Genomic DNA, 21,931 nt, shown 5'->3' with positions numbered 1-21,931 from the left:
GGAATCCCATGTAGTACTCTACCTGTTCAGCACTACCTCAAACTAATAAATAATGCAGGACTGCAAACACTTCTGGCCTGGAGCTGCTGTAATCCTACCTGAAAGTTGAAACATTTCTACAGCTCTCAAAGAGTTTCACAGCTGTAACTACTGCTGCAGCTCAGCTGTACAATTAAGTTAGAATACATAAAATACTTGCACAGGAGGTTAAGTTGGTGAAAGCCTCGATACAGGTGTTTGGATTAGTTTTAACTAGGCCTAAAGCTACTGCAGTTTTATTTCTGTTAATAAACCTCTTAAAAGTCAGGTAACAGTCAGTTCAGTGATTTATTTATCCTTTCTGTTTAAACACTTGAAGCTGGACATGTATAGAAGAAAAAGGCCTAAATTCTTCCTCTCCTACTGAAGACTGCTTTCACAACAGAGTACTCAACACTGCTGTCATTAGAGGATGCCATACAGAATGCAGGGGGAGGCTTGGAATGGCTGAAGACACCAAGAACCACATCCTTACTTTCAGGGTATATTCACACTTGGAATAGCATATTTAAATAAGAATAGGGCTTAGTACACGTGAAAGAAAGGTCAAAAACTATTTATTAAAAAAAGAAGATAATTTTTGCCTCTTAAAACAACAGTTGCTTTTTTCATTTCGGAAATTATTTCTGTGATTCCTGTACATACCACATTTTCCATCCTATGTGGGGGCAACGGGAGGGAAGTGAAATGGAAGAGGAATTGATTCAGATAATGAATGTTTCCAGCTCCCAACAGTTGGTGCATTAGATTGAGATATCTCTATGGATACAGTCTGCTCCAGTTCGAAGTCATGCATCATCAACATCAGCAGTGTTGTCATTATCACTTGCCACAAGGACCTCTCTGTTCTCATATGTCCAGAACCCATTCAGGTCAATTAGAATGCTGGTAACAGTGTCTCCTTGACTGCTATTGATCAAGTCTTGAAGGGAGATTTTGTAAGGGTCCTTAGGCTTCACCATATCAAAGATTTCATCCTATGAAAGAAAAGACAAAATTGGGAGACACCCCCCCACACACACATTAATGAGCAGAATAATGGCTATTTCATACCATATGATCTTTGGGTAACTAGTGCCACCCACCCACACCAATTTACAAAAAAGGAGCCAGTAAGTCCCAAAGCACTTATGATACAAAGCACACTAACTGGCTACAGTTAGCAGCAGTGTGCTCAGCTCCCACCTCTCAGATAAGAATTTTCCTTACTGGGGAGGCTTTGGCCTCAAAGTGGCAATTTGAAACTCCATTCACTTGTATAAGCTAAGTTTTGTAGAAGCTCTTGTACTTTTTATTTTAAGTACTAAAACTGCTAAATATAAGTTAGACAGTAATAAAGACAGTTTTATAGGTTGTTTTTTTAAGTCACCAGTCTGGACCCCCACTCCCAAGGGATGATCCTGAACTGTAAAATGGACTTACAAGTACCTTCAGGTGTAAGAAAAAGCAACATGTATTTAACAAGTACTTTGTCTATTACCAAGGAAAGTGCTAGAACATACCAGCTATCTTACAGAGCAACAGCTGAATAGAAAGACATTTTCAAACCTAGGAGTAGGGCAATCCAGTTCATCTCTACTCCTCTGCAAGTAGTTATACAAAACCTAGAAACTACGATGTAATTAAATTACAAAATGCTTATTCAAAGATTTCATGTAGTACTTTATTCAGTAAAGTCAAGTACTAACCTTGACATCCTGAAAAGAAACTGGCTCTTGTCCGTGAATTTTCATTTGTTCCTGAATAGCCTAGAAAAAAAGAAGTTATGAATGGCTAGTGGAGTATTTGGTGACACTGTATGAAAATCTTTAACACTTCTGCATCCTAAGCTCTATTGCCCTGTAACAAAGCATTCATGGTGCAGCTTGCAATCAGTTTTCTTCCATAGATAAGGTAGGGGTGAGTTAAGGCATTATCAATGACACACATCTCAGGTTCACATTTCTTAGTATAATAAGAATCCCACTTCCATTATGACCAGCGTTTAAGCACTCTGCAAATGGGATATTATCCCTCAACACTCAAAGCTTAAGGTACTAATACACCCTAATCAGAAGGTTACATTTTCTGACACAGTATGAAATACAGGGTAGGAAAAGAGAGAAGGGAAAAGACCAATCAGCAGGAAGACAAATTAATTCTTTTAATATGGTACTATTTAAACACCTGCATCACCAAACCTGTGTCTTCAAGGAACAACTATAAACAAAAGTATGTCACTAGCACGAGGGGCACAGCGTTGTCAGCACAGCTGTATCAGCACAGCCCTTGTAGGTGCAGGCCTGTTCACACATAACACTAGCCGGAAAGCAACTATTCAGAGTCAAAAGGAACTGTTCTGATTTCAAGGAAAACTTACAAAATTCCATGTCCAAAACTTGAAAGGAGGGACACATTCTGGAGTACAGTCAAGTATCTGCTGTAGTGAAGGAGCTTTTTCAATAAGTAAGCCACAGAGTATGTATGTAACTGGACACATGAACAAAACCAGCTATGCCACCATAACTAATGCAAAGTTACCTTGTTAAATCACTTTCATATTAGAATCACTTATGTTCTATGACAACACTAAAGTTCATGTTTTCGTAAAATGTAAACTTGTAAATTAACAGCCTTTACTAAAATCAGAGACAATTGATATGCCCCCTGGCCTCCTGAATCCTAAATCCACGTGAACAGAACTGGATAAAGCGCTGGGAAAACAGTGAGCTGTAAAAGCAGGGAGGGAAGATGAGTCATTGCTTAGTTTCACTAGGATGCTTAGTGTTGCCAAGCCCTCGTCTGACAGCTGCCTGTGAAGCATATACGGCAGCTACAACTACTAAACAAAGTTCATGATGAAGTTCAAAAGGCACACGCAAAACTCCTGCCTGGTCCTGCGGCAGAATGACTCCATGCAGCAGAATGCTCCTTGGGCCAGCAGGCTGGAGCAGCTTGGAAGGAAAGGTGCTGGAGGTCTCAGTCCACAGCAAGTTGAATAGGAATCTGCAGGGTGACTTTGTAGTGACGAAGGCAGATAAATACTGGGCTGCACAAGTACAAGCACACCTAGCAGGTTCAGAGAAATGGTTGTTCCTCCTGACTCAACATTTGGGCACAGTACTCCAGATTCAGCCTCACAGTTCTGGGTCCCCTTTGTGAGACACTGACAACCCAGTGGGAACCTAGTAGAGGGCTATCAGCATGCTTCTGGGGCTACAGCACAGCACAGCTGAGAGGAGAGGTTTGGGATGGGGATTAATTCCCCTGAAGAACAGGTGAGGAAAATCTAATTACTATCTGCAACTACCTAGCAAGTGGTTAAAGACAATGCAGCAAGACTGTCTTGGAGACACACAGTGAAAGGGCGACAAGCAGTGCACACTGACTGCAGCAAGAGGCAGTCCAATTAAGACAAAAGCAGGGGAAAGAGTAAGGGGAAAAAAGTCTTCTCAGCCAGGGTACTCAAAAAACAGAATGCACTGACTACCCAAACAGGCTCTGGAGTCTCCCTCTCTGGAGAGATTAAAAATTTGCCCAGACAAGGCTCCAAGCAACTCAACATAGCAATGAAGCTGGGCCCGCTCTGAGCAGACAGTTGGAGCAGGTCCATTCCACCTAATTTATTTGGTGGTTCCAAGGCACTAAAAGAAAAAAAGTTGGATTTGTTTTTTTTTCTTTTCTTGTTTGTTTGGTTTCTTAGTTTTTTGGTTTTGTTTTTTTTTTTTGGGGGGGGGGCTGGGGTGGGTGGTGTTTGTTTGTTAAACAAAACTTTCCTGTAAAATCTATTTAAAACCTATTCTGGAAACAACAGGTAAAATGCAGACTATGAAAACTGCAAGAAGCTTTTTGCAAGCAATACAGTGAATGAAAAATCCCACAGCTGTACTGGCCCATCACTGCGTTTCATTATTTTCATTTCTTCTACTGAATTTTAGGATTACAGTGGAAATTAAAACCAATGGCAATAATCAATTAGAAACATCTTAAGAGATTGTAATAGGTAATTATTAGGCAATTTTAGGACAATTTGTATTAAAAACCAAACCCAAGTCAATAGAAAATACTTGTCCTAACCAAAATCAGCTACTTTCAACTGCAGATAAACTGCTGAAAATACCTTTTGAAATCTTTCCAATTTTTGGATTTTTTTTTTCTAATTTCAAATCTTCTTAGAAGTCATTACTAGCCTCCCTGTAGCTATTGGTAATTTAAAGTGATTTCCTGCAGATCTGCATGCAGAAGCATATAGGCTATAACACTATAAACACAGAAAATGGCCTACTAGTATAAAGAGACTTACCCTAAAGAAATAATTAAGGGAAAAGACATTCAGGTGTCCTTTGTTCTCTATATCAAGCAGTTTGAAAATATATTGCAGAGCTGCAGGCTCCTTTCTGTTTTCTAATGCAAGCACAAAGTCCAGGTAGGTTTTATAGTCCTAGAAGTAGATACAATCATGTTTATTACAATTTTCTTTCTAAATTGATTTTGCAAGCAGGAACTCTGTAATTGGCAGCTACTACATTGTAGGGGGCCCAGTCTATTTTCTGAAAAAGACAACATGAAAGAGAAAATGGCTGCCACCACTAATGTGAACAGAAAAGTTAGTTTTTAATGACTGATGATGACAGGAAATCCTGTCATTTTAGAGGCAAAATAGGATTCCAAGCATAAATCAAAATTAAACATACTATATATACACTTTTAGACAATGTTTAATATATCTTTAGACTGCTGAACATACCCAACTAGTGATGACAAATCACATAACAGGTTTGCATTACAAATAACTAGTAGCAGTAAGCCTACTGTTATGAACAGTGAACTATGTGGCAAATTAAGTATATAATCCTTAGACCAGAGCTGGTGGTTTGGCAAATCACGTGGTACAAAACCATTAATAAACATTACAAATAAGCATCCCACTTTTCTTTTCCATTAGTACTGACTCTTGGTTTCCCAATGAAGACCGTTGTGTCAAGGACAGAAATCTTTCAGTGCTCTGTATATAACAGCCCTGTTCACCTCAACACCAGAGTGCTGCCATTCAGAGGGAGCTTGACAGGCTAAAAAAATGGGCTAACAGGAGCCTCATCAAGCTCAACAGAGCAACGCACGTGCAAAATCCTGCATTTGGGGAGGAATAACCCCATGTACCTGTACGTGCTGGGGGCTGACTAGTCAGAAAGCAGCTTTGCAACATGCCCTTGCAGCAAAGGCTGCTGACAGCATCCTGAGCTGCCTTAGGAAAACACTTTGCTGGCAAGTCCAGGAAGGTGATCCTTCTCTACTCAGCACTGCTTAGACTACATCCTGCTCTGGTCTCCCCCCATACAAGAGAGAAATGAAGCTACTGTTGCAAGTCCAGACAAGGGTAATTAAGAGATCCCTAATGACCTCAATGATTATCTTTCTACAAAACAAGAGCTAAGGTGGCAGAAGGGCTGTATATAGAATTTGTTATTTATTGCTTTACACTTCAGTCATCTGAATGCAAACAACAATTAAGTTGCTTTAAGGCTGAACATTAAGTAAAGCTTTAAAAAAATATAGATAAGAAGGTCTTATTTTAACTCTAAGTTAGAATTCTCATTTTTTCACAGTTACAGAAAGCTTACAATGAAAAACACTGTTGTCTCCATGAAGAAGTGGACAGGTTAGCTAACTTGCACTAGTCTCAAGTGTGCCACTTGTCTTTGGTTCTTTTTAAAGAATCACGTGTAACTAAAAAGCGTTCCTACATCTATACCTTTTTTCAACCTGCACTTTTGTTACTGAATCTACAAGAGGCTTTATCCTAGGATGTCTCGATTCTGCATCATCTCTGCTTTTTGAAACAAGCAACTTACCTTAAAGTCACACTGCAATCACCTTGCTGCTAAGAAAATTAATTTTCTAATATGCTGCGTGGTCACTTGCGTGCACAATGATAAACCAAAGTTCCTTTACCTCAAGCTACGCTTTATTTCCAAAGATACTGATAGTTAAGACATTTCCCAACTCAATAAGCCAAAGCTTTCATCTTGGGAACAAAGTGAAAATATGTGTTTACCATTTCACCATCATAAGTTAAGCATTCCTGAAAGACACGATCCAAAAATATGTTGGTCAGAGTCCCTGTTCCATATCGGGACAGTTCTTCTTTGCTGAGCATGCCATTGTGATCTTTATCAAGGTTTAAGTACTGACCTAGGGAGAAGATATTGAGAGCAAACCATAATATACCTCTATCAACAAAGAACTGTTTCAACAGAGAAAGAAAAGTTAGCATTTCAACATTTAATTTCCATAATAAAATGAATGCAATTAAGTGGGAATATGCTAGATTCACAGTAATATTCCTAAAGCATGACAAATGAGCACAGATCATGGAAGGAGAGGAAGTGTGATTCCCATAATGAGGTGTTAGTAGTTCTAATCTAGGTAATAGCTGTGTATACAGAGAAAAGAGCAGAAGGTTAAGAGCTTATTACTTTAAACAGTGTACTATTTTTAAGCATGAAAAAACAGCTAAAGATGATGCAAAAGCATAAACAGAACAGTCAAAAGAGAAAGTTACAGAGAAATCTTGTACCTTGTGCAACAAGCACAAGGTGACATTATAAAACTGTGATAAAAAGCAATAGCGGAGAACTGAAACTGTGAACAAGGTCAGGAAGATACACTGAAAGGATGGCTACAGGATTTGAAAAGGCAAGTTAGCAGGAGGATTTAATGTGACGAAAACAGAGAAAAAAATAACACTAATAATGTGAGTAAGTCTCAAGGCAGAGAGGGGAGAAGAAAAGCATTCACATGTAAAGGAACCTACCATAAACTCTTAGTGCAGAAGGAGCAGAAAACCAGTTTGTTTCCTGACTTTCTTTAGAAAGTTCTTCATCCCTTAACTAAGTGAAACATAAAGTTAGAATTTAGAAAGAGTAAATTAAAATACAGCAGAATACGCTAAGAGATCTTTACCTCCAGTAAATCATCCAGGAAGCTGCAAGCTAAGATATCCTGTATCTTTATCTTCCCTGTGGCAAGAAAAGGAAAATACATTTTAATAGTTGCTCAGCCAACACATCCATTTGACTGATCTCATTTAAGTGGTTCTACTTAAGAAAGAAGCATTTAAGCAGAAAAAAGACTTTTTAAAAAAATCAAAACTAACCAAAACTGATTTCTAACATCAAGGATAAGGCTCTAATTTAAGAGATAAATTAAAAATACCTTTTACAATGACTGAATAAAAGTAGCCTGATACTGGCAGGAGTTATCCTGAAGCCTTAAAAGCCAGAAAACTAGATTTAAAAATGTGTGTAAAATAATCAACTCAATGTGTAAAATAAAAAGTGCAAAGAAAGCATGCTTAAAACGTTTGTTGAAATAACAGAGTTTCTTAAGTGATGTGATATTTTTACATCTCAGAAGCTACAGATGTGACACAAAGCTAAGGCGGCAGAATGCACTTCTGCTGGTGAAGCTCTGACTGGTGCACTGACACTGAGCTGTGTAAAATAATGGCACTATAACTTCCTACACACCTTCTTTACATGTTTATAATCACTTCTGCCAGAGGCTACTGCCCACACAATTCTGATGTTTACAAATGGCATAGATAGCTCTTGAAAACACATGCAGCTTGTGACTTAAATCAAGAGCATATTAATAAACTGTTCTCCGAGCGAGCTACATCTGTTATAAGGAGTAGCAGCCCTAACTGCAAACCTTTCCTAGTGGGTCTACATGGTGCATATAAATTTAATCATAGGAGAAGCACATCGCTACAAACATTCTAGAGCATTTCCTTAGCTCTGTGGATGTTCTGACAAGCAGTTGTGCTGTTTCTGGCTGTGTTTTCTATTCACCCTAAACACTTATAAAATTAGCTACTGCTAATGGTGCATTATAATGAAAAAACATCTTATTTATCAGTTTCTATAAGATACCCATCAGTTGTGGCGCTATAGAGTTATCTCACACAGATTCATTTGCTGTAAAATTAGATTATTAGACCCACAATAAAGACTCATGGTCTTCAGTAGAGATTAATCTTCAAGTGCTGAACAAAAGCTTACAAGGACAAGTACACGTTACTTTGAAAACACAAGTAGCTTCAGTGGAAACATTTTAAAAGTGAAAATCTGGCACATTTAGAATTTTGAAAATATGGATCTACCTGTTCTGAGAGGATCCAGAAAGAAGAAGAACTTTCTAACTGCTGTGCAGACATAGAAGGAGTAAAAAGATTTTTCTAAGCCATCCAGTTGTGGCAAAGTAGGGATGAGCTCCAAAATATAGTTTTCTAAATCCTGCAGAATTATGAAATAAAAGAAAACAAGTTTTAAACACTAGTATTGTTGCATGCTTGTTCTATTCCACCCTGGCTTTCAAGTACACTTTGTTAAAAATATAGTCCTGTAACAGTGCAGGAAAGAGCTTGAAAGCAGGCAAAAAAAGCTTTTGTCTCTGTGAAAGAAATCCCAGATCATATATATGCACATGTGATTCCATGACTGAAACAATCTAGTAATAAAACAGAATTTACAAAGAACATGATATTTATGTGTAAATATAAATGCATTCAACTGTATCTCTTTCAGATATCAATGCATAACTCCTAATTGGATTATCCCATTGCTGAATATTCTTAGATACATTTTCTTGAAGTAGAGTCGTAACTAGGACATTTTATTTATTTTATAATATTAATTCCTTTTAGAACATGAGAATAATTCACTGAAGAATGAATACTTCGTGATTTTTACTATATCCTGCTAAATCTAGTAAAGTGCTAATGACATGAAACCTTAGTCTCATGAAACCTACAGTCTCTTTTTCAGACAATTGCCCATATGTTAAAAAGGCTAGCAGCACTCTCACCACCAAATCTCTAGAAGATATGAATTGTTATTTATGCAAAGAAACATGCCCACCCCAAATCTACATTCCGATACTTTTACAAGACAAGACAAGAACAAAACTGGACTCTTTCTGATGCACTGTCATTTGATTAAAAAGAGACATGAAATCAATCAAGAATTTACTTACTGATTCTCTGAGGTAGCCTTGTCCTGCCACATCATATAAACTGAGGCCTATTCTTGTCTGATGAAGCCACACTGTAAAACAGAAAACAGAATTAAAATGCAAGAAACCTATGAGGCCTTCCAGTTCTCACCAAAATTTGAAGTTCTTCTAGAAGCCACAAGGCATAGCTGGATGTTAAGTGCCTCTTCCCACTTCTCTGAGATTTAAGCAAAGCCAGGTCATGTACTGCTCAGAAACACTGTTTCAGTCTCTAATTTTTTAAGAGTCACTGGCAATATACGGTACACTGTGGCCAAGACTGCATTTTAACAACTAGATGTGAAAAATGGCAGAGCAGACAACACATTTTCTTTGGTATATCATAGAATGGCTTGGATTGGAAGGAACCTTAAAGATGCATCCAGTTCCAACACCCTCCTACCCTCCGCCACAGGCAGAGATGCCACACACTACATCAGGTTGCTCAAAGCTCCATCCAACTGGCCTCGAACACTTCCAGGGATAGTGCATCCACAACCTCTCTGGACAACCTGTTCCAGTACCTCACCACCCTCTAAGTAAAGAATTTCTTCCTAACATCTAATTTAAATGCCTCCCCTTTTTAATTTAGAACTGCTCCCTCTTGTCCTATCACTATCTGCCCATGTAAGAAGTCGCTATCCCTCTCTTTCATATGGTCCCTTTAAGTACTGAAAGGCCACAGTGAGGGTTCCCCAGAGCTTTCCCTTCTTTGGGCTGAACAACCCCAGCTCTCTCACACTGTCATCATAGGAAAGATTAATGTCTTTCTTGTGCTGACTCCAGGTGGGGTCTCGTGAGGGGGAGAATTACCTCCCTTGACCTGCTGGCCATGCTGCTTTTAATGCAGACTGGGATACAGTTGGCCTTCTGGGCTGCTAGCACACATTGTGGCTATATGGAATCACATGGATTCATTCTCTCCACTGACTTAGAGACATGTGTAGCAGTGCCTTTTCACTGCATTTAACAGCTGTACAATGTACAGCTTGCTATAACCCCCTGTATAGCACAAGACACTGCAGCTACAGCCAAAGGTCCTGCCCTCACTTCCAGTTTACGAGAAGAGAATTAGAATAGCACAAGTATCTCTTTTGCAATGAGAAGGCACATTAACTGTACAGTCTATAGGACAATGCGCTTGAAGCAACTGTTAAAATACTGTAACAGTGATGAGAAATAGATTAGGCATAAAAAACTATTATTCACATACTCAATGTTAAATTTAACTCCCACTTAATGAAGAAACCATTCATAAATTCCTCTTATGCAATACAAGCTGTCCTTCAAAACATTCATCTTTTCAAGGTAAGTGTTTCTCAAGGTGGCCTAAGTGTCACTCAGAGATGGCAGAGGTTATACAGTGAGACTGTTTCTTTGTTGGCTAAGTTTAAAGGTAAATGCATCACTAATTATGAAGTGATTTGGTGGTACCAGCTTTTTTTTTAATTTTATTTTGTTTAGAAAAAAGGTAACACCATAAATATACAAGACATAAAACTTCTAGGTGAAACAAAGCTCTGAAAGAACCTCTGTTGTGCACATCCAGGTAGACATTTTTGAATCATAGAATCACAGAATTAACTGGGTTGGAAGAGACCTCCGAGATCATCAAGTCTAACCCTTGATCCAACCCCACTGTGATTACTAGATCATGGCACTCAGTGCCACATCCAGCCTCATCTTAAAAACCTCCACCACCTCTCTGGGCAGGCCATTCCAATGCCTGATCACCCTCTCTGTAAAGAACTTCTTTCTAATATCCAACCTAAACCTCCTCTGGCAGAGCTTAAGCTCGTGTCCTCTTGTCCTATTGCTGATTGCCTGGGAGAAGAGACCGACCCCTACCTGGCTACAACCTCCTTTCAGGGAGTTGTAGAGAGTGATGAGGTCACCCCTGAGCCTCCTCTTCTCCAGACTAAACAACCCCAGTTCCCTCAGCCTCTCCTCATAGGACTTGTGCTCAAGTCCCTTCACCAGCCTGGTTGCTCTTCTCTGGACCTGCTCCAGCACCTCAATATCCTTCCTGAACTGCCCAGAACCAAACAGAATACTCAAGGTGTGGCCTCACCAGCACTGAGTACAGGGGAAGGATCACTTCCCTGCTCCTGCTGGCCACACTGTTCTTGATGCAGGCCAGGATGCCATTGGCCTTCTTGGCCACCTGGGCACACTGCTGGCTCATGTTCAGCTTCCTGTCAATTGAAATGCATGCAATTTTCACAGACTTCTTCACAAGTCTCCTATCCTGCAGCTTTGGGTTTGTTGTTGGAAATGGGTCTATTCCTCCTTTCTTGCATACTGTGCACATCTGCACACCATGTTTCCTGCTCAACACATCTCTCATCCCTTGTACTAGAAGATTTTAACTTAAGCAGGTTGAGCTGTTCCAAGAAAGGTGCCGTTCTCCTCTCCCAAAGGCTCTAGCAGATCTAAGAACACAGTAGCCAGGCCAAAAAACAATGAGACAACCTTCCTTTCTGCTAGCCAGCCTCCTGTTTTTAAACAAGATCTAATAAAGATTTAAAAAGCATTTTTCAGCCCCAGTGGTTATTTACAATAAAAAATAGCTAAAAATACAGTGAGGCTACAGTGACAAGCAGAGAAATGTACTGACATATTTGACAAACACAGTTAGACAACACAGACAATACCACTCTGCAGAAGGAAAAACAACAAACAGAGCTATCTGCCTGATCACAGTGGTTTGGATCACACTTGCCATGGAACTCTCCTGTTTTGCACTTCACAGTATTACCTGAATAAAGGAAATCAGAATAACCATATATACAATAAACAGGTCAAGGACATCTCTGGCTAAGGAGAGGTGGATTTCAGACGTAGGGTGGATTCCCACCTCCTAGTAACCAGAAAAAAATCACAAGCCTCCAGGAAAACAACATTTACAGTTAAGGGCTAGATCCCACTGCTGTTGAAGAGAACATCAAGTAATTAATAAAACTGAAAATAGCCCTAAAACAACTTCTTGTTAACACAGAAGTATCAACTAACCTTTTCGCATGACATAATTGAAAAACTGCATGATAGATATCCTCCCATAAGGATCATTATGGAGTAATTTAGCAAAGATCTTCGCTGTGAAAAACTGCCTGTAAAACATAAACACAAAGCTACTTCTATGCATCTGATTACACTGCACTGACAGATCCAGTTACAGTATTTGGAATTTACAGATAAATAATGTAAAATGTAAAAATAATGTTTTAACAACACATAATGCACTAACATTACACTCCTCAAGTGGGATCCTACCAAGTAACAAAGGTAAACTCAATAAAAAGCAGCTGCCTTTGCTGCTCATGACTCTTCAGTGATGTGGGAGTTTAGTCAATTTAATTTCTCTTTAGTTCAGTATGTTTGGTAGCTTCCAATCTTCTACAACAATATGCACATAAATGGAACTGCCAGTACTGACAATTAATCTGCTTTTGCCCGAAACTCAATCGCAAAGCTATGTGCACAACAGCCACGTCCTGTAGGAGCATAAAGAAGAAATATTCACTGTAAGTTGTACACAGAATATCTGGCAGGAAATTCTGCATCAGAAGATATTAGGGAAGGTTGGGCAATATCACTGGAGACATGATTTCCAGTTCAAATACAAAATGTGCAGTATACTGACCATTAACATCATAAAAATACCAATGCTGATAAATTTCTTCTTCAAAAGGATGCAGCACTACTTTTGAAGGTATCTCTATCAAAAGTTTCCTCAGACATGCAGAGCAATACACTGTTACAAGGATGTAAAGCAACTAGTTCATCAGTAACTACATGGTCATGATTTTATCTCACCATTAAACTATTTCCATCTATTTTGGCAACCAAAACTTAAAGCAGCACTTAGGTTTAGCCTAAGTGAGCATATACAAGAGAAGAAACCCTTACTTGCATTTTGGTCCAGCTTTTTCACCAACTTTCAGAAAGTTCTCATAATTGATCATTGCTTCTTCCCCAATCATTGGTGATGTCTGATGTTTGTCCAGTAGAAACCATAGGTTCTTAAAAGGTATTTACATTTGGTTAAGAAGATATCTTTCTAGAGATGTGACTGTGTTTAAGATAAAGTGTTTAAGAAACTGAGCAAAAATGTGGGTTTGATGCAAGGTTTCCTCAGTTAATGAGTACACATCATCAGTTCAGCCAGAAAAGCAAGAAAGTGCTACTTCCACTGCCTTAAACTGCTGTTAAACACATGCACACTCTCACCCACTAGGATTTCTAGGGTCACACCCCTTTTGCCTTTGCAGTTCAGCAAAATCAACCATCTTTGGATTCCCTCAGTCACATAAACAGAACTTATTTAATTGTCTGGGCCCACCACTGCATTCCTTGTGCGGGAAACCCAGAAGCCATTAATTTAGTCCTCATGTATGTCATAATGAAGTTTCACACTGGTATTACCAGCCCAAGTGTAAGCAGCACTTCAGCTTTAGCTCGTACTTCACAACCAGTCACTGTGCCCAAATACAAAGCACTTGACCACAAGATTCTGTGCACAAACAGGAGATAGTCAAACTCTGACAGGGGATAATCAAAATTCTTTCAGAAGCCCTTACAAGACATACAGAAAATATTTTCATACCTGCAGCTCTTCATTATCCAACAGCTCTCTACTCTTTCTTTGCAGAAAGACAGCCCTAGATTCTTCTCTTAATTTCTGAAGCAAGACTTCATCTTCAGCTGGCAGCTAGAAACATTGTGGCATTTTAATTTTCTGCATCATTCAAAAACTACACAGCAAGTACTCTTAGGTAGTCCTGAGTCATACACTCTGATGAAGCTCTTTACTTGACAGAAAATAGCCAGTCAACCACTGTTTAGTATATTGTATGGTACAACATTCTGCTACAGTGAATACTTACATACTGTCTCAAACCATTTCAATACTAAAGTATTTATTTAAAGCAGGATATTTTTAACATGAGGGATGGAGATGTACCTCATACCTTATAACCTCCCCAATAAGCACTTTTCCATGGTTGCAGGGTATCAGGGCTCGCACATAAATGACATTTACCATTGTGTTTTTACTCAGGAGAGAGCAAAGCTTTCTATTTTTTGGTAGGCCCAACTCTCAAAACTGTGAATGTCTACTAGACTTGTTTTGGCCAACACATAAGATGGAAGAACACCTAGTGTGAAAGTTCTGCCAACATTCACGTGCCAAACTGTACAGCACTATTGGAACTTTGAGAGCTGCATATGCATTCATTAACTGAAACACAGGTACTTGAGAACCTAATTTGTAGAAATGCAAGATCCTAAGGAATATGTGACCATGAGAGGTTAGACAGCAGATGAGCAGTCAAGTTGACAAGTACCAGATGTCAAACTTGTGCTCTCATCCCAATCTGGTTCATCTCATATCTAAGTTACTGGACAAAACATTTCTGGTGGGCGATGCAAGCAACAGATCTATGTTCAGTCTGCAAGACCAATTTCCATGAAGCAGCATCCCATTGTGTCTAAACAGGAATCAGAAGATGCATATTTATAACACTGGTATGTCAAAACTTAGTTAAAACAGGAAGTGTCTCTGAAAGAGGACTTCCTATCTTTAGCAAGCAACCTGATGAGCAAACTATTTCATGGCCTTTGATGAGATTTAGTAATTATTTAAAACTGCAGAAATTCACAACTGTACAAAACAAAAAAATTACGACTAAGCAATTCACATCGCTCAGATTTCAATTTACTTTAGCTAACTTCTGAAGCTGCAGGGTCCCTCTGAATGAGCAAAACTTTCTTTATAATTCAGAACAGCCTCTTGTTAAAGTTTATCTGGATACTGCACTTACCCTGTAGTAAAATCGTGGGATGTTTGTATATGATGTATTGCCACTTGTTTTTCCTCCTTTCCATTCCATGTAATACTTTGTGAACAATTCCATTTCTTCATCTTTTAGCTCTTGTTCACTCTTTTTGGCTGATAGACACAGAAGAGAATTTTCACACTGTACTTCAAACAGAGCTCTAAAGTAGCAAGGGGCTTGAAAAACAGAGTTAATACTGAGGCCTTATACAGCTGTGCTGTTTACTAACAGAAATATTAGGTGAAAATTAATGAAGCACAGGACTATCACATAAATTCCTTAAGAATGTGTCACAAGTATATATTTTGAGTAAGGTATGCAACTGTAGCAGATACACGGGGATGACTGAGAGAGCAGCAGCGTTCCTGTTTCACAGCGGCAGCGTTGTTTAAGGTGCCGCTTAACTGCGAGCAGCAGCATCAATCGCCTTCCTTCTGCCGGGTCGGGGATGTCCCTGCGCACCCGCACCAGCTCTGGGCACTCGATCGCCAACAGAGCGTTCTCAGCCAAGGCTGCCGCGGGGGCACACCCTGGACAGGGCAGCTCCCGCGGCTCGTCACCCCTCCCCTGCTGTCCCCGACCCCAAAACAGGGTCGTTTGCTTCTCCGCAGGGCGGCTCGAGGGCCCGCCCGGCAGCACCGGACAGGCCGACGGTCGCCCCGCCGGCTCTGCCCCCGCCCCCCCTTCACTGCGGGCGCTCTCCCAGGGGCTCTCCCGGGCCGCTCTCCCGGGCCGCTCTCCCGGGCCGCTCTCCCGGGCCGCTCTCCCGGGGGCTCTCCCGGGCCGCTCTCCCGGGCCGCTCTCCCGGGGGGCTCTCCCGGGCCGCTCTCCCGGGCCGCTCTCCCGGCCCTCCCCGCGCTCCCGGGGCACTCACGCGCGCGGCGCGCGGCCAGGCGGCCCCGCAGCCTCCGCTCCCACTCCATGACCCCCCGCGACGGCGCGGCCGCCTCTGCGCGCGTGCGCACTGCCCCACCCGGCGCGCCGCTGCCCTCGCAGCTTCGTGCCCTCAACCAATATGGCGGCTCGGCCCCTCCCCTCCCCCCTCCCCGGCCGCCCCAGCGATTGGCCTCGCGCCCCCGCCCGCCGCGTGCCCCGCCCCGCCCCGCCGCGCGCCCGCTGCGGGAGCACACCGCGCTCCGAGTCAGGTGGGCCCGGGGGGATTTGGGAATGGGAAAGGGAATGGGAAAGCTTTCCGTGCCGAGGCCCGCGCCACTGTGCGCACCGGGAGCTGTAGTGTTGGGGGCGCGGGCGGGCCGCGCCCGCGGGGTACCGAGTGAGCCGCAGCAGCCGCCGGACCCCCGGTATTCACCTTTACAGCCCAACGCGTGCCTGCGATTGCAGTGTGGCTACCGCCCGTGGCGGGGCCTGCCCTTTGGCAGCGGCGTTACCGAGGATTTGGGACTGGGGAAACCAGTGAGGCGGAAGTTTGCCGCAAGTTGAAAAATACGAGGGAAGCCATGTGGGAATTGCGTACTGGTGCTGCCTGGGGGATCGGGATTGGGATTCCTCACCTGAAGTCGTCGAGGTACCTTGAGCTTCGTGTTTGCTGGCATGCCGATGTAAATATGACAGGAAAGCACAGAGCAGGTCATGATGTCGTGGTGTTACTTTTATTTTTAGGAAATCTTCCTCCTCGACTTGGATGAAGGCAGGAAAAGAAAACACCCTGTGCTTTTTGCATAGCTGCGTCAGAGTTGCCTTTCTGCATACAACATACACAGGACTCATCTTTGCTGTAACCAACATACAGATATTATAAGATGCAAACCTGCAAAGCATCTTCTCTAGAAAGAAAGATACCTGCATTTTGAATTGATGTCCTCACAGTCTAAGAGACTGATTTTTGTCAAAAAATATTTTACCGGTTTTTGTTTCCATAAGAGACAAAAAGGACTCACAGAACAAGCATTTTGAAACAGAAGTTTATGCAGCTTGACAGCCTTTAGGATTTTATTAGTAACCGTCTCCAAACAAGCTGTACAGCTGCATCAGATACAGTGAGCTAATAGTGAGATAATTTCTTCTTGTGATGGCACTCTTTTCTCAAACTAGTCACCAGGGATTTCAGGCTTTGCTATGGAAATGTCACATGTTCTGGCCTGTTTCAAGATGCCGACAACTGTTTGCTGCCTCCTTCAGCATCCCCAGTAGGGAAAAAATTAACTATTTCAGTTTTATGACATCTTCCAGCACTGCATTACCAGTGGACCCCAAAGAAACTGGCGTCTTACCTACCAAGGAAAGGTCTGAAATTGATTGCAAAGAAGAAAAAGGGTGGGATAAGGAGACTAAAGAAATACCTGAAGGAAAACACCACTTTTCTTCTTCTGTTGGAGCTGCAAAGAAACGGTCAATGAGTCCAGCTGTGTCAAGGCATAAGTTTACAGATGTACAGCCTCCAGAAAAACCTTTGGAGTCTGAGGAATGGAACAGACTAAGGGAAAACTTCCAATTACCTGAAATATTTGAAGAAGTGATGTTGAACAGTATGATACGGTGCAACAGCCCCATTGATGTGGCCAAGTCCTTGCTGACACACATGGCAAAGCGTGATAGTGATGTTGCATACAGCATGTTGGTCAAATACCTGACACTGTGTGTCCAGCAGGGACAGGTCTCAGAAATCTGTGATGTGTATGATATAATGAAAGTCAGATTTAAGATTTTAGAAATTGGGGCTTACAACCTTTTTATCAAGGGGCTGAGTAATTCAGATCAGTGGAGAATGGCCTTGACTCTTTTGGAAGAATCAAAAAAGATTATGATTCCCTCACGGACAAGCTATGAATCTTGTATCAAAGCAGCCTGCTGTCACCAAGAAATGAAACTTGCCTTTGAACTTTACCATGAAATGTTGGCTAAGGATGTGGTCCCAACCTTGGATGTCCTGCAGTCCTTTTTTGACTTCAGCAGGGGTATGAAAGGTGCTGAGTTACAAAAAGAGTTGTTCAGCATCCTCCTATATTTGAGAGACAACCAAATATACCCTCACAAAACATTTATGTGGAGTATAAAGCTATGGTTTGAAAGGTAAATGTTTCAGTAGCAAGGTGCAGTTCATGAGGGTGGGATTCACATTATCCCACAGATTTAAGATCCCTCAGCATCTCATTTTGGTTGTTGCTTCTCCACAAGAGACGTGTTGTCATGAAAAGATGCATTTTATTTTTGCTCTCAAATTAGTGTGAAAGTGTAAAATTCTTACTGATTTCCCCTTTTATTTTTTACCTGGTAAATATTGCTTCTTGGTACAGAAAATAGGAAATTGTGATGGGTCGTGGCTGTCCAAAATAGCCAGTTTTCTCTTTCTGAGGTGGTACATAAGGAATATTGACAGGTGTATGAGGATTTCTCCTGTAATCTATTGGAGTGTAGAAGTAATAAGTTATTGGAAAATTAGATAGTTTCTTTCTTTAAAAAAAAGAGGCAGCAAATTCAACTTAAGTGAAGATTAAATGTATCGACTTTATATAGAATACTGGGAGATGAATAAGCTTTAAATGAGACTCAAGTTTTAGCACAGTATTTAGCAGGCCACGCAGTTTGTTTTCATGAGTAGTGATGGTCAGACTGCAAATTACAACTAGTTATGATGCACATGGACAGAGGGCTTCACCTGAGCCCACTGCATGTCTGTCATAAGGTTGTATGTGAGCCCGTCTATGATTTCTTTTTTAACTGTTGGCTTCAGTTTTACAGGTAAGTCTGCTGGATGGAAAATATGGCAGTGGGAATGCACTATGATTATTGGAATGGTTTATGAACGTGCAAGGCAACAACTTAAAAAGTTGTCAGTGCACCACAATTATTTGTATGGTTCTTAAAATTTGGTGACAAGGTAAACTGGGGAGATTGATAGTGTTAACTTCTTTGCATGTTGTTAAATGCTGGTTCTTTATATAATAATTTCGGGCATTACTAAATTATATATGAATCTTTATATAATTTCTTTGCAGGGTAGATGATTGATTGATTTTTTATTTCTAAATATTGACCAAAATATAATTATTCTTTATTTATAGTTCATGTGTTGTTAAATAAGAATCTAATATTTTTATTTATCTTTTCCTCTGTGCATATTAGTATACCAGGAAGGAACTGGAGAGGACACCTGACCAATATTAAGAACAGGTAAATGCAACATTTTATTTAAAAGTGGTGTGTTGTCTTGATTATTCTGGGTTGAACTCTTCTTTTTTAAATGTAAAAAAATAGCTTTCCTTATATACAAAAATACTTTAATTCTTGAGAATTCGAGCCTTTGCTGTGACATATGATTTCACAAACTCCACTTTCCAACTCATTCTTGTACATTATACAAGACCCAGCATGCACATTTGGAACTGAATTATGCTAAGCAGAGCCAAGACGGAAAAGCATAGGGAAAAATAAGAGCTGCCATTTTACTGTGTGACTTATTTATCTACTGTTTAGGAATTAAAGACTTTCTTTTTTGTTGGCTTTATAATACCATTGTTTAACAGGATGTATAGCAGAGCAGCTTTGGTGTGTAAAAGGTTATCTTCTTGAAAACTGATACTATTTGCACACTACAGTTAATCTGTAGAGATGGAAGGTTTTTCCTTTTCTACCTGATTTTCAGTGAAGACAAAATGGTTCTTAGGTTTTCACAGGCATAGATTGGGTACGTGTTTCTATTACAGTGCAGTTTTCTTAATGTCTGTAAACTGCTATTTTAAATGTTATTCTATTTGAAACTTTGTTCTGTGCTTTTGTAGCAATTTGGCAACTATAAATAAATTATAAGAATGTCTCCAATGGATTGTGGGGTTTCTATGTGGTTTATAAAAATACTCTGTGTTGCGTTTTCTGAAATAAAAGCACATGTAGAGCCTGCAGCTCTTGAAGCCCTTGAAAGAACAGCATAACTCACTGTCCTAAGAGGAAAGGTTGTTTGCTATAAGCTGAACTGTTATTATGTATGAATGTGTTTGGTATTCTACTCTGTTATGGTAATTCACTGTATTGTAGACAACGTTTCTACGCCTTTAAGAGTTTTAAATGTCTAAAGTCAATTGTCTGGGCTGAGAGCTGACTTGTTATCTTACTCTCTGTAAACAATGAAAGACTGATAGCTAAACTGACTTAGATCACCTCATATTTTAGCATGAATTAAGAATCTGGGAACAAAGTGGTAACAAGTTGTGATCCAGTAATTATTTCCTTAGAACTGTAAGAACACTTTTTATTTTGAAATAAAGGAGTTTAAGGTAGCCTACCTGGATAGTTATTTGATTAAAATTAAAATGGTTTCAAGGAAAGGTTATGTTTAAATTAAATGACTGTTGACAGAAAAGATCTTTAGGATTTCAGATAGAGAAAATAAAAAACTTAATTGGGTTTTTGGTTTTTTTTTTTTTTTTTTGGTCCTAATCACTAGGGCCAAAGCCTTTAATGTATCTCTGAAACTCATGTGGTGATTGTTATTAGAGTCATCTCTACAGTCAGCGTAACTGATGTCTTAAAACATGAGTCTTGAGTTTAAAAATCCAGAACTATTTTTTCCTCAGCTGAGTTTGACAGTTTAATAGGCTTATTCATTGATTATTCTGATTTTGTATAAGTACTGGCAGTTATATCTAAGATGCTTATATACGGGATATTTTCTTCTTCCTCTAGCACCAAGCTTATAGCCTTTGACCTGTGATATTCAAAAGCTTGAAGCCCCTGCAAACAAACCTTAAAATTTGCTGACCATTTTTCTTTGAGAGTTACAAAGGCTTTGCATTTTCTTCAGGTCAGCCGTAGGAAGCTGCAGCTCGAGTTTTTTGAGCCTGTATTCAAACTACTGCAGCATGTCTGACTTCATGGTTGATATGTAGGTGCCACGGTACTACAAATCTATCTCAAAAAAAAAATAGTCCCTCCAAAAAGTAATTAAATTGTTGATTAGCTGTAAGGACAGCTATGTGTCCTACACAGGTGAAAGCCTTCTGTGTGGAAATTTCTTGGCGTGAAATCCTAAAATGACCAATTAGAAGTTACAGAAATTGCAAAGTGATTTTAAAGGTCTGGTTGCAAAAAAGCAACCATAGACTAAGGGTCCAGTCTTACAAGATGTGGAGTGTTTGTTGTGCCTCTTTTGCTTCTGCTGTCTTTGGTAATTCACCAGAGAATTCACAGAAAGAAACTGGTTTCAGGAGCTATGGTTGTTTATAGGTGATTGGGTGAGGTGACTTGTTTTTTTCAAGTCATTTGAAAGTGGTAGTTGCAGAAGATCCACATTAACTGTTCGACAGATCGTTAAACTGTAGGCTTAGTGATCTTGATAATATTGTTTCATAACAGTTCATCAAGCCTTTCTTCTCTGTTGCCCACCTGAAGTTCCTTAGTGCAATTAGATGTGTTTAATGGTAACTTTACAGCTCTATGAGCACCAGTCTCGTTGGTTATATTAATGTGTAGGCTAAGCTTGCAGTGACCACAGTGGCTTGAGCAATTGGAGTGTATTGTTTGTATGCAGCAGTGAATGTCCATTGTTGGGTTTCCATATATAACTTTTTTTGATTCAGTAAATGCACTGTCAGCATTGCAATTAATGCAGTCTTGGCTTATGACATGTGCATTAACGTATATGAAACATCAGCTGTTGGGAGAATTTAACATTTCAGATTGCAATGGTTTTAGAAAATTGCAATGACATGGCTTTGGCACCTCTAGGCTATTTCTGTGGAGAGTAAGGAGAGAATAACTTGTTCCACTTTAACATTTAAAGCTGAATTACTCAGTTCTGAGATTGTTCTTGAGAAAATAAAAGTAATTGGATGGATTTAGAGAAGAATGGTTACTCCTTCAGTTCAAACCAGCTGGGTGAATATAGTCTTCCAAACAGACCATGATAGAAAAGAAAAACGTGAAATTTCAACAACATATCCTGCATGTAAGAGAAACTCAAGTGGGAGCAAGCAGTAAAAAAACCATTGTTCTTCAGCCAGGAAGAACCAAAGACCCATTCAGACTTAAGTGTCATTTTACTGCCCGTTGGAGAAACTGCTGGTTTC

The 21,931-nt window shown here is 40.2% G+C and overlaps 2 protein-coding genes across 5 annotated transcripts in view; one reads left to right on the top strand and one right to left on the bottom strand.

The window, feature by feature from the left end:
- Window positions 1–580: 580 nt before the first annotated feature.
- Window positions 581–16,439, bottom strand: PPP2R3C (protein phosphatase 2 regulatory subunit B''gamma). 2 transcript variants are annotated; one of them, XM_050335765.1, is made up of 13 exons: window positions 16,421–16,439; window positions 14,895–15,022; window positions 13,679–13,783; window positions 12,982–13,094; window positions 12,085–12,182; window positions 9,055–9,125; window positions 8,183–8,315; window positions 6,982–7,037; window positions 6,833–6,908; window positions 6,074–6,210; window positions 4,322–4,459; window positions 1,728–1,787; window positions 581–1,016 (listed from the first exon to the last, which is right to left on the bottom strand). In XM_050335765.1, the coding sequence occupies exons 2-13, from the start codon at window positions 14,985–14,987 to the stop codon at window positions 828–830; spliced, it is 1,269 nt and encodes a 422-aa protein (XP_050191722.1). In that variant the 5' UTR covers window positions 14,988–15,022; window positions 16,421–16,439; the 3' UTR covers window positions 581–827. The 2 variants fall into 2 exon arrangements, with proteins under 2 accessions (XP_050191722.1, XP_050191723.1); XM_050335766.1 differs by lacking the exon at window positions 16,421–16,439 and adding an exon at window positions 15,784–15,892.
- Window positions 15,995–21,931, top strand: part of PRORP (protein only RNase P catalytic subunit) — a 59,530-nt gene continuing 53,593 nt past the window's right edge. Inside the window, exons 1-3 of one of the 3 annotated variants that reach the window (XM_050335764.1) lie at window positions 15,995–16,054; window positions 16,530–17,939; window positions 18,993–19,040. In XM_050335764.1, coding sequence (XP_050191721.1) covers window positions 16,939–17,939; window positions 18,993–19,040 — 1,049 coding nt within the window. In that variant the 5' untranslated portion in view covers window positions 15,995–16,054; window positions 16,530–16,938. Of the gene's footprint in view, window positions 16,055–16,149; window positions 16,435–16,529; window positions 17,940–18,992; window positions 19,041–21,931 lie in introns of those variants that run through there. The other 2 variants (XR_007631461.1, XM_050335763.1) reach the window with 2 other exon arrangements.

This window comes from Myiozetetes cayanensis, unplaced genomic scaffold, assembly GCF_022539395.1.
Source record: "Myiozetetes cayanensis isolate MyiCay16 unplaced genomic scaffold, myiCay2020 scf6-25, whole genome shotgun sequence".
Lineage (NCBI taxonomy): Eukaryota > Metazoa > Chordata > Aves > Passeriformes > Tyrannidae > Myiozetetes > Myiozetetes cayanensis.
Note: the sequence above shows the minus strand (reverse complement) of the source record. Positions and strands in the feature narration are given on the sequence as shown.